Below are 16857 nucleotides of genomic sequence, written 5' to 3' on the forward strand. Positions count from 1 at the left end.
TCAGAGAACAGTCAGAGACCAGACACAGAAAACAGTCAGAGATCAGACACAGAGAACAGTCAGAGACCAGACACAGAGAACAGTCAGAGAACAGTCAGAGACCAGACACAGAGAACAGTCAGAGACCAGACACAGAGAACAGTCAGAGAACAGACACAGAGAACAGTCAGAGACCAGACACAGAGAACAGTCAGAGACCAGACACAGAGAACAGTCAGAGACACAGAGAACAGAGAACAGTCAGAGACCAGACACAGAGAACAGTCAGAGAACAGACACAGAGAACAGTCAGAGACCAGACACAGAGAACAGTCAGAGACCAGACACAGAGAACAGTCAGAGACCAGACACAGAGAACAGTCAGAGACCAGGCACAGAGAACAGTCAAAGACCAGACACAGAGAACAGTCAGAGACCAGGCACAGAGAACAGTCAGAGACACAGAGAACAGAGAACAGTCAGAGACCAGACACAGAGAACAGTCAGAGACCAGACACAGAGAACAGTCAGAGACCAGACACAGAGAACAGTCAGAGACCAGACACAGAGAACAGTCAGAGACCAGACATAGAGAACAGTCAGAGACACAGAGAACAGCCAGAGACCAGACACAGAGAACAGTCAGAGACCAGACATAGAGAACAGTCAGAGACCAGACATAGAGAACAGTCAGAGACCAGACACAGAGAACAGTCAGAGACACAGAGAACAGAGAACAGTCAGAGAACAGACACAGAGAACAGTCAGAGACCAGACACAGAGAACAGTCAGAGACCAGACACAGAGAACAGTCAGAGACCAGGCACAGAGAACAGTCAAAGACCAGACACAGAGAACAGTCAGAGACCAGGCACAGAGAACAGTCAGAGACACAGAGAACAGAGAACAGTCAGAGACCAGACACAGAGAACAGTCAGAGACCAGACATAGAGAACAGTCAGAGACCAGACATAGAGAACAGTCAGAGACACAGAGAACAGCCAGAGACCAGACACAGAGAACAGTCAGAGACCAGACACAGAGAACAGTCAGAGACCAGACACAGAGAACAGTCAGAGACCAGACATAGAGAACAGTCAGAGACACAGAGAACAGCCAGAGACCAGACACAGAGAACAGTCAGAGACCAGACATAGAGAACAGTCAGAGACCAGACACAGAGAACAGTCAGAGACCAGACACAGAGAACAGTCAGAGACCAGGCACAGAGAACAGTCAGAGACACAGAGAACAGAGAACAGTCAGAGACCAGACACAGAGAACAGTCAGAGACCAGACACAGAGAACAGTCAGAGACCAGACACAGAGAACAGTCAGAGACCAGACATAGAGAACAGTCAGAGACACAGAGAACAGCCAGAGACCAGACACAGAGAACAGTCAGAGACCAGACATAGAGAACAGTCAGAGACCAGACACAGAGAACAGTCAGAGACACAGAGAACAGAGAACAGTCAGAGACCAGACACAGAGAACAGTCAGAGAACAGACACAGAGAACAGTCAGAGACCAGACACAGAGAACAGTCAGAGACCAGACACAGAGAACAGTCAGAGACCAGACACAGAGAACAGTCAGAGACCAGACATAGAGAACAGTCAGAGACCAGACACAGAGAACAGTCAGAGACCAGACACAGAGAACGTATGGATATCATCAGCAGTTTGGCTGTTGTGTTTGAATATTGAAGTGATAACCTCATCTGTTGACCTCACGTTGTCATGGTGTTGACCTGCAGGTGACCCGGAGGCTCTGAAGAAGAAGAGTTTCACCATGAAGGAAGGAGTGGACTACAGAGTGAAGATACACTTCAAGGTAAGAACCTTCTCCTCCTTTGTCCTGGACTACAGAGTGAAGATACACTTTAAGCTGAGAACATCTCTGTCACGACTCAGCATTTGACCTAGATGCAGATACAGGAGTCGGATGGTTCGGGTCTCAGAATATTTATTATAACATAGGGACAGTTTAAAGGGCAGGTCGAGGGCAGGCAGAGGTTCGTAAGTCCAAGACAGAGTCTATCAGGGACAGAACGGCAGGCAGAGGTTCGTAAGTCCAAGACAGAGTCAATCAGGGCAGGAACGGCAGGCAGGCTCAGGGCCAGGACGGCAAGGCAGAGGTTCGTAAGTCCAAGACAGAGTCAATCAGGGACAGAACGGCAGGCAGGCTCAGGGCCAGGACGGCAGGCAGGCTCAGGGCCAGGACGGCAGGCAGGCTCATGGCCAGGACGGCAGGCAGGCTCAGGGCCAGGACGGCAGGCAGGCTCAGGGCCAGGACTGCAGGCAGGCTCAGGGCCAGGACGGCAGGCAGGCTCAGGGTCAGAACGGCAGGCAGGCTCAGGGCCAGGACGGCAGGGCAGGCAGAGGTTCGTAAGTCCAAGACAGAGTCTATCAGGGACAGAACGGCAGGCAGGCTCAGGGCCAGGACGGCAGGCAGGCTCAGGGCCAGGACGGCAGGCAGGCTCAGGGCCAGGACGGCAGGCAGGCTCAGGGCCAGGACGGCAGGCAGGCTCAGGGCCAGAACGGCAGGCAGGTTCAGGGCCAGGACGGCAGGCAGAGGTTCGCAAGTCCAAGACAGAGTCTATCAGGGACAGAACGGCAGAAAGGTTGGAACCGGGAAGACTAGAACACTAGAACTTGAACAGGAGAAACAGGAAACACGCTGGTAAGACCTGACAAAACAAGACGAACTGGCAACAGACAACCAGAAAACGCAGGTATAAATACACTGGGGATAATGGAGGGAAATAGGAGACACCTGGTGGGGGGGGGGGGAGATAAACACAAGACTGGTGAAACAGATCAGGGATCGATCTCCTCTTCACCTTTCTGTTCTGCTCTGTTTGGTTCTGTTCTGCTCTGTTTGGTTCTGTTCTGCTCTGTTTGGTTCTGTTCTGCTCTCTTCTCTTCCCTTTTTTTTATTTTTTTATTTCACCTTTATTTAACCAGGTAGGCCAGTTGAGAACACCTTTATTTAACCAGGTAGGCCAGTTGAGAACACCTTTATTTAACCAGGTAGGCTAGTTGAGAACACCTTTATTTAACCAGGTAGGCTAGTTGAGAACACCTTTATTTAACCAGGTAGGCCAGTTGAGAACACCTTTATTTAACCAGGTAGGCCAGTTGAGAACACCTTTATTTAACCAGGTAGGCCAGTTGAGAACACCTTTATTTAACCAGGTAGGCCAGTTGAGAACAAGTTCTCATTTACAACTGCGACCTGGTCAAGATAAAGCATAGCAGTGTGACATAAACGAGGAGGCAAAATAATTACAATTTAGCAAATGAACACTGGAGTGATAGATGTGCAGATGATGATGTGCAAGTAGAAATACTGGGATGCAAAAGAGCATGTAGATAAATAACAATATGGGGATGAGGTAGTTTGGTGTGCTATTGACAGATGGGCTGTGTACAGGTAGAGTGATCGGTAAGCTGCTCTGACAGCTGATGCTTAAAGTTAGAGAGGGATATATAAGTCTCCAGCTTCAGTGATTTTTGCAATTCCTTCCAGTCATTGGCAGCAGAGAACTGGAAGGAAAGGCACCAAAGTAGGTGTTGACTTTGGGGATGACCAGTGGGGCTTTGGTGACCAAGCGGATGGCACTGTGATAGACTACATCCAGTTTGCTGAGTAGGGTGTTGGAGGCTATTTTGTAAATGACATCGGCGAAGTCAAGGATCGGTAGGATAGGCAGTTTTACGAGGGTATGAGGAGACGCATACAAAGCTCTCCCCTCGCACTCCATTTGGCAAACTTGACCATAATTCTATCCTTCTGATTCCTGCTTACAAGCAAAAATTGAAGCAGGAAGCAGCAGTGACTAGATCAATAAAAAGTGGTCAAAGTAAGCAGTTGCTAAGCAACAGGACTGTTTTGCTAGCACAGACTGGAATATGTTCCAGGATTCCTCTGATGGCATTGAGGAGTACACCACATCAGACATTGGCTTCATCAATAAGTGCATCGATGAGGTCGTCCCCACAGTGACCGTATGTACATACCCCAACCAGAAGCTATGGATTACAGGCAACACCCTCACTGAGTTAAAGGCGAAAGCTGGCGCTTTCAAGAAGCAGGACTAACCCGGAAGCTTATAATATATCCCGCAAAGCCCTCCGACGAACCATCAAACAGGCAAAGCGTCAATACAGGACTAAGATCGAGTTGTACTACACCGCTTCTGACGCTCGTCGGATGTGGCAGGGCTTGCAAACTATTACAGACTACAAAGGGAAGCACAGCTGAGAACTGCCCAGTGACACGAGCCTACCAGATGAGCTAAACTACTTCTATGCTCGCTTTGAGGCAAATAACACTGAAATATGCATGAGAGCACCAGCTGTTCTGGAAGACTGTGTGATCACGTTCTCCTCAGCCGATGTGAGTAAGACCTTTAAACAGGTCAACATTCACAAGGCCATAGGGCCAGACGGATTACCAGGACGTGTACTGCGAGCATGTGCTGACCAACTGGGTGGTGTCTTCACTGACATTTTCAACCTCTCCCTGTCTTAGTCTGTAATACCAACATGTTTTAAGCAGACCACCATAGTCCCTGTGCCCAAGAACACTAAGGTAACCTGCCTAAATGACTACAGACCCGTAGCACTCACATCTGTAGCCATGGAGTGCTTTAAAAGGCTGGTCATGGCTCACATCAACACCATTATCCCAGAAACCCTAGACCCACTCCACTTTGCATACCCGTCCTAACAGATCCACAGATCATGCAATCTCTATTGCACTCCACACTGCCCTTTCCCACCTGGACAAAAGGAACACCAATGAAAATGCTATTCATTGACTACAGCTCAGCGTTTAACACCATAGTGCCCCCAAAGCTCATCAATAAGCTAAGGACCCTGGGACTAAACACCTCCCTCTGCAACTGGATCCTGGACTTCCTGACGGGGCCGCCCCCAGGTGATGAGGTTAGGTAACAACACATCTGCCATGCTGATCCTCAACACAGGGGCCCCTCAGTGGTGTGTGCTCAGTCCCCTAATGTACTCCCTGTTCACTCATGACTGCACAGCCAGGCACGACTCCAACACATCATCAAGTTTGCCGATGGCAAAACAGTGGTAGGCCTGATCACCGACAACGACGAGACAGCCTATAGGGAGGTTAGAGACCTGGCCGTGTGGTGCCAGGACAACAACCCTTCCTCAATGTGATCAAGACAAAGATGATGATTGTGGACTACAGGAAAACGAGGACCGAACACGCCCCCATTCTCATCGACGGGGCTGTAGTGGAGCAGGTTGAGAGCTTCAAGTTCCTTGGTGTCCACATCACCAGCAAACTAACATAGTCCAAGCATACCAATACAGTTGTGAAGAGGGCACAACAAAACCTATTCCCCCTCAAGAGACTGAAAAGATTTGGCATGGGTCCTCAGATCCTCAAAAGGTTCTACACCTGCACCATCGAAAGCATCCTGTTTGTATCACCGCCTGGTAATGGCAACTGCTCGGCCTCCGACCGCAAGGCACTACAGAGGGTAGTGCGAACGGCCCAGTACATCACTTGGGTCAAGCTTCCTGCCATCCAGGACCTCTATACCAGGCGGTGTCAGGCTACGGCATGTCTGTTCGTCTATAAAGGTACACAAGGGCTTTTTGAATGCCAACAGGAAACCTTCTCTGGAGATGGTTTAGAAGCACCATTGAACAGGACCTATAGGACTAAGGGCACTACTTTAGACCAGGGTCTATAGGACTGAGGGCGCTACTCTGGAGATGGTTTAGAAGCACCATTGAACAGGACCTATAGGACTAAGGGCACTACTTTAGACCAGGGTCTATAGGACTGAGGGCACTACTTTAGACCAGGGTCTATAGGACTGAGGGCACTACTCTGGAGATGGTTTAGAAGCACCATTGAACAGGCAGTGGGATCTGACTTCCATCACTAGGCCACCAAAACAACTGTTTTTCTGTTAGGGATTTTTCTTAAAGTTCAAGATCACAATTTGAAACGTTCACACCCCTACTTGTGTGTGCCTCAAATGGCACCCTATTCCATATATAGTGCACTACTTTAGACCAGGACCCATAGGGCTAAGGGCACTACTTTAGACCAGGGCCTATAGGGCTAATGGCACTACTTTAGACCAGGACCTATAGGGCTAAGGGCACTACTTTAGACCAGGGCCTATAGGGCTAAGTAAGAGCACTACTTTAGACCAGGGTCTATAGGGCTGAGGGCACTACTTTAGACCAGGACCTATAGGGCTAAGGGCACTACTTTAGACCAGGGCATATAGGACTAAGGGCACTACTTTAGACCAGGGTCTATAGGACTGAGGGCACTACTTTAGACCAGGGCCTATAGGACTAAGGGCACTACTTTAGACCAGGGTCTATAGGACTAAGGGCACTACTTTAGACCAGGACCTATAGGACTAAGGGCACTACTTTAGACCAGGGCCTATAGGACGGAGGGCACTACTTTAGACCAGGACCTATAGGACTGAGGGCACTACTTAGACCAGGATCTATAGGACTAAGGGCACTACTTTAGACCAGGGTCTATAGGACTGAGGGCACTACTTTAGACCAGGGCCTATAGGACTAAGGGCACTACTTTAGACCAGGGTCTATAGGACTAAGGGCACTACTTTAGACCAGGACCTATAGGACTAAGGGCACTACTTTAGACCAGGGCCTATAGGACGAAGGGCACTACTTTAGACCAGGGCCTATAGGACTGAGGGCACTACTTAGACCAGGATCTATAGGACTAAGGGCACTACTTTAGACCAGGGTCTATAGGACTGAGGGCACTACTTTCGACCAGGGTCTATAGGACTGAGGGCACTAATTTAGACCAGGGTCTTTAGGGCTAAGTGCCCTGGTCAAACATTGTGCACTGAATAGGGAGTAGAGTGTTTTGGAACAAAGCTGTCTAAAGTTGCCTCTTAATGAGACTTCATATTACAATAACTCTCCTTTCCTTTCCTTCCCTCCTCTCCCCTCCTCCAATCTCCTCTCCCCTCCCCTCCCTCCCCTCCCCTCTCCCTCCTCCTCCCCCCTCCCCTCCCCTCCTCCTCCTCCTCCTCCCTCCTCCTCCCCCTTCCCTCCCTCCCCTCCTCCTCCCTCCCCTCCTCCTCCTCCTCCTCCCCTCCCCTCCCCTTCCCTCCCTCCTCTCCTCTCCTCCTCCTCTCCCCTTCCCTCCCTCTCCTCTCCTCTCCAGGTTAACAGGGATATTGTGTCTGGGCTGAAGTACGTCCATCTGACCTACAGGAAAGGAATCAGAGGTAAGGAGGACCCCATTTTGTGCCGAGCTGTGGATACGCTGTGCTGTTTAGGCCCATAGACCGTGTCAGTTTCTGATACATACATCTAAACCCTGGCTAGCAAGGGTGCAACTGAGCTGCCATTTTATGTGTTGTCATCGACACAAGACATCACAGTTTCCACACGTACACCTAATTCCGGGTTAACAGCGATGCAACTGAGCTGCCATTTTGTGTGTTTTCATTGACACAAGATGTCAGTTTCCCCCACATTCACCTAAAACCTGATTACCAACTGTTCAACTGAGCCGCCATTTGGTGTGTTGTCACTGACACAAATTGTCACAGTTTCCCCCACATTCACCTAAAACCTGGCTAGCAAGTGTGCAACTGAGCGTCCATTTTGTGTCGTGCAGTGGACAAGGCTGTGTACATGGTGGGCAGCTACGGGCCGCGGGTGGAGGAGCACGAGTTCATGACCCCGGTGGAGGAGGCGCCCAAAGGCATGATTGTCAGAGGCAGCTACCACATCAAGTCCCACTTCACCGACGACGACAAGACCGACCACCTCTCCTGGGAGTGGAACCTGGGGATCAAGAAGGACTGGGACGAATAGAGAGGAGCCTCATTTCTCTCTCCCTCCTTCCCTCTCCCTGTGTCTCCACCTCTCCCTTCCTTCCTTCCTTCTCTCTCCCTCCTTCCCTCTCCCTGTGTCTCCACCTCTCCCTTCCTTCCTCCATCAAGAAGGACTCCTTCCTTCTCCCTCCTTCCCTCTCCCTTGTCTCCCCCCCTTTCCCCTTCCTTCCTTCCTTCTCTCTCCCTTGTCTCCACTTTCATCCCTTCTTCCTCCATCAAGAAGGACTGGGATGGATAGAGACCTCTTCCTTCTCTCCATGCTTCCCTCTCCCTTGTCTCCCCTCTCCCTCCTTCTCTCCCTCTTCATTTAGAAGGACTGGGATGGATAGAGACCTCATCCCTCTCCCCGTGTCTCCCCTCTCCCTCCTTCTCTCCCTCTTCATTTAGAAGGACTATCTCTCCCTCTTTCTTCCTCCCCCCTCCTCTCCCCCTCCCTCCAAGGCCCACCTGTATAATAGTAAAAGACAGAGGCCGGTATGAAAGGTGTAAACAGGAAGTTAGGTTAGGCACGGTCTAGAACGAGACAGAGAGGATGTTGTCATAAACCAAACCAGTATCACATCATAGTAGACAACCGAACATCGTGGGCTACAAACCAATATGGCCCCCTATTCCCTATATAGTGCACTACCCGCAGGGCTCTGGTTAAAAGTAGTGCACTATGTAGGGAATAGGGGGCCATTTTGGGAGGCAGGGGGTGTGAGCTGTAGGTGGAGATCCACTTGTCTATTTGTGATGTAATCTGATGTTCTCTACTACAGTGTGTTAACTGAAGGGGATCAAATGAAGTTAAACCTGTGGGACTCACTCATACAGTGACGTTGGAGTATGGAGATGTATTTACACCCCATAGTGGGAGAGGCACATTCTAGAAGGTTATTCTAAAGTGTTCTATTCAGAAAATTGCCAGTTCAACAAGGTTTCAAGGAGCAGCCCTTTGTAATGTTAGTTATCAGTTAGAATGTTTGACAACAGCGTGTCTCATACTCCTCATGAAGTTACCATCTTCTAAGTCCTACATCTAGAATGACCATCTTCTAAGTCCTACATCTAGAATGACCATCTTCTAAGTTATAGTTCTAGAATGACCATCTTCTAAGTTCTACATCTAGAATGACCATATTCTAAGTTCTACATCAAGAATGACCATCTTCTAAGTTATAGTTCTAGAATGACCATCTTCTAAGTTTTACATCTAGAATGACATTCTTCTAAGTTCTACATCTAGAATGACCATCTTCTAAGTTTTACATCTAGAATGACATTCTTCTAAGTTCTACATCTAGAATGACCATCTTCTAAGTTCTACATCTAGAATGATCATCTTCTAAGTTCTAGTTCTAGAATGACCATCTTCTAAGTCCTACATCTAGAATGATCATCTTCTAAGTTATAGTTCTAGAATGACCATCTTCTAAGTCCTACATCTAGAATGATCATCTTCTAAGTTATAGTTCTAGAATGACCATCTTCTAAGTCCTACATCTAGAATGATCATCTTCTAAGTTATAGTTCTAGAATGACCATCTTCTAAGTTCTACATCTAGAATCTCATTTCTGTTACTGTGTCTTTCAGTTGCCTCCTGTCTCTGTTATAGTTGACACACCTGAGCTGTTATTGGATCCATGTAAAACAACATGGTTTCACGCTGTCTGGGGGAGTGTTACCATGGTAACATATCAACTTAAAGCTGTCTGGAGGAGTGTTACCATGGTAACATATCAACTTAACGCTGTCTGGAGGAGTGTTACCATGGTAACATATCAACTTCACGTTGTCTGGAGGAGTGTTACCATGGTAACATATCAACTTCACGCTGTCTGGAGGAGTGTTACCATGGTAACATATCAACTTCACGCTGTCTGGAGGAGTGTTACCATGGTAACATATCAACCTCACGCTGTCTGGAGGAGTGTTACCATGGTAACATATCAACTTCACGCTGTCTGGGGGAGTGTTACCATGGTAACATATCAACAGACAACTGTTGTTTTCTCAGGTTTGTCCTTTTATAGTTGCTCTATTTTTTTCAATGCTTCTTGAATGTCATTTCCCCCAAAATGTCTGCCTCTTTGCCTATATTGAGAGAGTTGCTCTTTAAAAAGATAACACCATTCACCATGTATCATCCATCTCCCATTAAACATCATGTAAACATCCTGAGGAAGCCTGTTGTCTGGCTATGATGAAGAACATGTGCTTGTGATGTGTACAATATGTTCTGGAATAGTCGCTACAGAATACAGCCCAACGGAAGTAGCCTACACAGTGTCTTTACCTCCCTGGCAGGTTAGTGACCCTGAGACATATCTATACAGTACAGTAGAGGGTCAACTGGGTTGGAGGTTTAGTATCTGTAATGGGCGCCACTGTTAGCACCCAAAGTATCATGACATGATTATTCCAGTCAGAATGTAAATTAGAATGTTACGATGGTGATTGGTTAGCCTGGGTATATCAGTATGCTTGGACCATCATGTCACTCCTAGCTACTTCCTGGGTATATCAGTATGGACCATCATGTCACTCCTAGCTACTTCCTGGGTATATCAGTATGGACCAGCATGTCACTCCTAGCTACTTCCTGGGTATATCAGTATGGACCAGCATGTCACTCCTAGCTACTTCCTGGGTATATCAGTATGGACCAGCATGTCACTCCTAGCTACTTCCTGGGTATATCAGTATGGACCAGCATGTCACTCCTAGCTACTTCCTGGGTATATCAGTATGCTTGGACCAGCATGTCACTCCTAGCTACTTCCTGGGTATATCAGTATGCTTGGACCAGCATGTCACTCCTAGCTACTTCCTGGGTATATCAGTATGCTTGGACCAGCATGTCACTCCTAGCTACTTCCTGGGTATATCAGTATGCTTGGACCAGCATGTCACTCCTAGCTACTTCCTGGGTATATCAGTATGCTTGGACCAGCATGTCACTCCTAGCTACTTCCTGGGTATATCAGTATGCTTGGACCATCATGTCACTCCTAGCTACTTCCTGGGTATATCAGTATGGACCAGCATGTCACTCCTAGCTACTTCCTGGGTATATCAGTATGCTTGGACCAGCATGTCACTCCTAGCTACTTCCTGGGTATATCAGTATGGACCAGCATGTCACTCCTAGCTACTTCCTGGGTATATCAGTATGGACCAGCATGTCACTCCTAGCTACTTCCTGGGTATATCAGTATGCTTGGACCAGCATGTCACTCCTAGCTACTTCCTGGGTATATCAGTATGCTTGGACCAGCATGTCACTCCTAGCTACTTCCTGGGTATATCAGTATGCTTGGACCAGCATGTCACTCCTAGCTACTTCCTGGGTATATCAGTATGCTTGGACCAGCATGTCACTCCTAGCTACTTCCTGGGTATATCAGTATGCTTGGACCATCATGTCACTCCTAGCTACTTCCTGGGTATATCAGTATGGACCAGCATGTCACTCCTAGCTACTTCCTGGGTATATCAGTATGCTTGGACCAGCATGTCACTCCTAGCTACTTCCTGGGTATATCAGTATGGACCAGCATGTCACTCCTAGCTACTTCCTGGGTATATCAGTATGGACCAGCATGTCACTCCTAGCTACTTCCTGGGTATATCAGTATGGACCAGCATGTCACTCCTAGCTACTTCCTGGGTATATCAGTATGCTTGGACCAGCATGTCACTCCTAGCTACTTCCTGGGTATATCAGTATGGACCAGCATGTCACTCCTAGCTACTTCCTGGGTATATCAGTATGGACCAGCATGTCACTCCTAGCTACTTCCTGGGTATATCAGTATGCTTGGACCAGCATGTCACTCCTAGCTACTTCCTGGGTATATCAGTATGGACCAGCATGTCACTCCTAGCTACTTCCTGGGTATATCAGTATGGACCAGCATGTCACTCCTAGCTACTTCCTGGGTATATCAGTATGGACCAGCATGTCACTCCTAGCTACTTCCTGGGTATATCAGTATGGACCAGCATGTCACTCCTAGCTACTTCCTGGGTATATCAGTATGGACCAGCATGTCACTCCTAGCTACTTCCTGGGTATATCAGTATGCTTGGACCAGCATGTCACTCCTAGCTACTTCCTGGGTATATCAGTATGCTTGGACCAGCATGTCACTCCTAGCTACTTCCTGGGTATATCAGTATGGACCAGCATGTCACTCCTAGCTACTTCCTGGGTATATCAGTATGGACCAGCATGTCACTCCTAGCTACTTCCTGGGTATATCAGTATGCTTGGACCAGCATGTCACCCTAGCTACTTCCTGGGTATATCAGTATGCTTGGACCAGCATGTCACTCCTAGCTACTTCCTGGGTATATCAGTATGGACCAGCATGTCACTCCTAGCTACTTCCTGGGTATATCAGTATGGACCAGCATGTCACTCCTAGCTACTTCCTGGGTATATCAGTATGCTTGGACCAGCATGTCACTCCTAGCTACTTCCTGGGTATATCAGTATGGACCAGCATGTCACTCCTAGCTACTTCCTGGGTATATCAGTATGGACCAGCATGTCACTCCTAGCTACTTCCTGGGTATATCAGTATGGACCAGCATGTCACCCTAGCTACTTCCTGGGTATATCAGTATGGACCAGCATGTCACCCTAGCTACTTCCTGGGTATATCAGTATGGACCAGCATGTCACTCCTAGCTACTTCCTGGGTATATCAGTATGGACCAGCATGTCACTCCTAGCTACTTCCTGGGTATATCAGTATGCTTGGACCAGCATGTCACTCCTAGCTACTTCCTGGGTATATCAGTATGCTTGGACCAGCATGTCACTCCTAGCTACTTCCTGGGTATATCAGTATGCTTGGACCAGCATGTCACTCCTAGCTACTTCCTGGGTATATCAGTATGGACCAGCATGTCACTCCTAGCTACTTCCTGGGTATATCAGTATGGACCAGCATGTCACTCCTAGCTACTTCCTGGGTATATCAGTATGCTTGGACCAGCATGTCACTCCTAGCTACTTCCTGGGTATATCAGTATGGACCAGCATGTCACTCCTAGCTACTTCCTGGGTATATCAGTATGGACCAGCATGTCACTCCTAGCTACTTCCTGGCATCCAAACATGACATTGAATGGAATGATGGCACAACACTGATCTGGGAGCAGCAGGTTAGTTAGACACTGATCTGGGAGCAGCAGGTTAGACACTGATCTGGGAGCAGCAGGTTAGACACTGATCTGGGAGCAGCAGGTTAGACACTGATCGAGGAGCAGCAGGTTAGACACTGATCTGGGAGCAGCAGGTTAGACACTGATCTGGGAGCAGCAGGTTAGACACTGATCTGGGAGCAGCAGGTTAGACACTGATCTGGGAGCAGCAGGTTAGACACTGATCTGGGAGCAGCAGGTTAGACACTGATCTAGGAGCAGCAGGTTAGACACTGATCTAGGAGCAGCAGGTTAGACACTGATCTGGGAGCAGCAGGTTAGACACTGATCTAGGAGCAGCAGGTTAGACACTGATCTGGGAGCAGCAGGTTAGACACTGATCTAGGAGCAGCAGGTTAGACACTGATCTGGGAGCAGCAGACACTGATCTGGGAGCAGCAGGTTAGACACTGATCTGGGAGCAGCAGGTTAGTTAGACACTGATCTGGGAGCAGCAGGTTAGAGACTGATCTGGGAGCAGCAGGTTAGACACTGATCTGGGAGCAGCAGGTTAGAGACTGATCTGGGAGCAGCAGGTTAGACACTGATCTGGGAGCAGCAGGTTAGTTAGACACTGATCTGGGAGCAGCAGGTTAGAGACTGATCTGGGAGCAGCAGGTTAGACACTGATCTGGGAGCAGCAGGTTAGTTAGACACTGATCTGGGAGCAGCAGGTTAGTTAGACACTGATCTGGGAGCAGCAGGTTAGTTAGACACTGATCTGGGAGCAGCAGATTAGACACTGATCTGGGAGGAGCAGGTTAGACACTGATCTGGGAGCAGCAGGTTAGAGACTGATCTGGGAGCAGCAGGTTAGAGACTGATCTGGGAGCAGCAGGTTAGAGACTGATCTGGGAGCAGCAGGTTAGAGACTGATCTGGGAGCAGCAGGTTAGAGACTGATCTGGGAGCAGCAGGTTAGACACTGATCTGGGAGCAGCAGGTTAGACACTGATCTGGGAGCAGCAGGTTAGACACTGATCTGGGAGCAGCAGGTTAGACACTGATCTGGGAGCAGCAGGTTAGACACTGATCTGGGAGCAGCAGGTTAGAGACTGATCTGGGAGCAGCAGGTTAGACACTGATCTGGGAGCAGCAGGTTAGTTAGACACTGATCTGGGAGCAGCAGGTTAGACACTGATCTGGGAGCAGCAGGTTAGTTAGACACTGATCTGGGAGCAGCAGGTTAGTTAGACACTGATCTGGGAGCAGCAGGTTCGAGACTGATCTGGGAGCAGCAGGTTAGACACTGATCTGGGAGCAGCAGGTTAGTTAGACACTGATCTGGGAGCAGCAGGTTAGAGACTGATCTGGGAGCAGCAGGTTAGACACTGATCTGGGAGCAGCAGGTTAGTTAGACACTGATCTGGGAGCAGCAGGTTAGTTAGACACTGATCTGGGAGCAGCAGGTTAGACACTGATCTGGGAGCAGCAGGTTAGACACTGATCTGGGAGCAGCAGGTTAGTTAGACACTGATCTGGGAGCAGCAGGTTAGACACTGATCTAGGAGCAGCAGGTTAGTTAGACACTGATCTAGGAGCAGCAGGTTAGACACTGATCTGGGAGCAGCAGGTTAGAGACTGATCTGGGAGCAGCAGGTTAGACACTGATCTAGGAGCAGCAGGTTAGACACTGATCTAGGAGCAGCAGGTTAGTTAGACACTGATCTGGGAGCAGCAGGTTAGACACTGATCTAGGAGCAGCAGGTTAGTTAGACACTGATCTAGGAGCAGCAGGTTAGACACTGATCTGGGAGCAGCAGGTTAGAGACTGATCTAGGAGCAGCAGGTTAGTTAGACACTGATCTGGGAGCAGCAGGTTAGTTAGACACTGATCTGGGAGCAGCAGGTTAGACACTGATCTGGGAGCAGCAGGTTAGTTAGACACTGATCTGGGAGCAGCAGGTTAGTTAGACACTGATCTAGGAGCAGCAGGTTAGAGACTGATCTGGGAGCAGCAGGTTAGACACTGATCTAGGAGCAGCAGGTTAGTTAGACACTGATCTGGGAGCAGCAGGTTAGACACTGATCTGGGAGCAGCAGGTTAGTTAGACACTGATCTGGGAGCAGCAGGTTAGACACTGATATGGGAGCAGCAGGTTAGACACTGATCTAGGAGCAGCAGGTTAGTTAGACACTGATCTGGGAGCAGCAGGTTAGACACTGATCTGGGAGCAGCAGGTTAGTTAGACACTGATCTGGGAGCAGCAGGTTAGACACTGATCTGGGAGCAGCAGGTTAGACACTGATCTGGGAGCAGCAGGTTAGACACTGATCTGGGAGCAGCAGGTTAGTTAGACACTGATCTGGGAGCAGCAGGTTAGACACTGATCTGGGAGCAGCAGACACTGATCTGGGAGCAGCAGGTTAGACACTGATCTAGGAGCAGCAGGTTAGTTAGACACTGATCTGGGAGCAGCAGGTTAGACACTGATCTGGGAGCAGCAGGTTAGTTAGACACTGATCTGGGAGCAGCAGGTTAGACACTGATCTGGGAGCAGCAGGTTAGACACTGATCTGGGAGCAGCAGGTTAGTTAGACACTGATCTGGGAGCAGCAGGTTAGACACTGATCTGGGAGCAGCAGACACTGATCTGGGAGCAGCAGGTTAGCGTTTGGTGCCAGTGGTTAGTTTGCTGAAGTGTAGTGTATATCTGTTGCTCGGGGTCACTGTCCCCCTTTAACACCAAGCATGAGGCCTAAAGGCAGCGACGGACTCGGGTAACGAACTACTGAAACAGAAGAGAACCCCGTTCTATCTGCGATGTGACCCGTTTTGTCTTGTCAAACTCAGTGGATGAGGTCTTCGATTCTGTCCTCCCCCCCCTGAGGTCTTCGAGATTTGATCGATTCTGCCCCCCCCCCCAAAAAAACCAACGTCAAAACGTCCTTGTCAATATTGTGTGAAGTCTTATGGTGTTGTAAGTGTTGATGATGATGATATTGATGATGATGATATTGATGATGATGATATTGATGATCATGATATTGATAATGATGATATTGATGATAATGATGATATTGATGATGATGATCATGATATTGATGATGATGATCATGATATTGATGATGATGATCATGATATTGATGATGATGATGATATTGATGATGATGATCATGATATTGATGATGATGATCATGATATTGATGATGATGATCATGATATTGATGATGATGATCATGATATTGATGATGATGATATTGATGATGATGATATTGATGATGATGATGATATTGATGATGATCATGATATTGATGATGATCATGATATTGATGATGATGATGATGATCATGATATTGATGATGATGATCATGATATTGATGATGATGATCATGATATTGATGATGATGATATTGATGATGATGATATTGATGATGATGATATTGATGATGATGATGATATTGATGATGATCATGATATTGATGATGATGATGATATTGATGATGATGATGATATTGATGATGATGATGGTGGTGAACCCAGAAGTAACTGTAACGTGGGCTTGTTGAGTGTTGCATGGTTTCAGATCTCTTCTTTCTTTAAAGACTGGTTTACTGTCACGTTGTGATTTTGAAAAGAAAAAAAAACAATCTGCAGATTGAAATGGGTTGGCAAGGATACCGCAGATATTTACAGGGATTTTGATCAAAAAATACCTTTTGTTATTACTACTGTGGCTGTGTTCCAAATGGACTCTTATTCACTTTATAGTGTGTTAACCTGGACCTATAGAGTCATTCTGTTCCCCTTATAGTGTTAACCTGGACCCATAGAGAGTCAT

The 16857-nt window shown here is 48.0% G+C and overlaps 1 protein-coding gene and 1 long non-coding RNA gene across 2 annotated transcripts; both read left to right on the plus strand.

The window, feature by feature from the left end:
- Nucleotides 1-1713: 1713 nt before the first annotated feature.
- On the plus strand, nt 1714-7989 carry LOC135567459 (rho GDP-dissociation inhibitor 2-like). Its single transcript, XM_065014851.1, has 3 exons — nt 1714-1815; nt 7201-7264; nt 7660-7989. Exons 1-3 carry the CDS (start codon nt 1774-1776, stop codon nt 7857-7859), a joined length of 306 nt encoding a protein of 101 aa, XP_064870923.1. The 5' UTR covers nt 1714-1773; the 3' UTR covers nt 7860-7989.
- Nucleotides 7990-12718: 4729 nt separating this feature from the next.
- Nucleotides 12719-16636, plus strand: LOC135567460 (uncharacterized). Its single transcript, XR_010462364.1, has 2 exons — nt 12719-14174; nt 14373-16636. It is a non-coding gene; the product is annotated as an uncharacterized LOC135567460 (long non-coding RNA).
- The last annotated feature ends 221 nt before the right edge of the window (nt 16637-16857 follow it).

This window comes from Oncorhynchus nerka, unplaced genomic scaffold (genome assembly GCF_034236695.1).
Source record: "Oncorhynchus nerka isolate Pitt River unplaced genomic scaffold, Oner_Uvic_2.0 unplaced_scaffold_2017, whole genome shotgun sequence".
NCBI classification, from domain to species: domain Eukaryota; kingdom Metazoa; phylum Chordata; class Actinopteri; order Salmoniformes; family Salmonidae; genus Oncorhynchus; species Oncorhynchus nerka.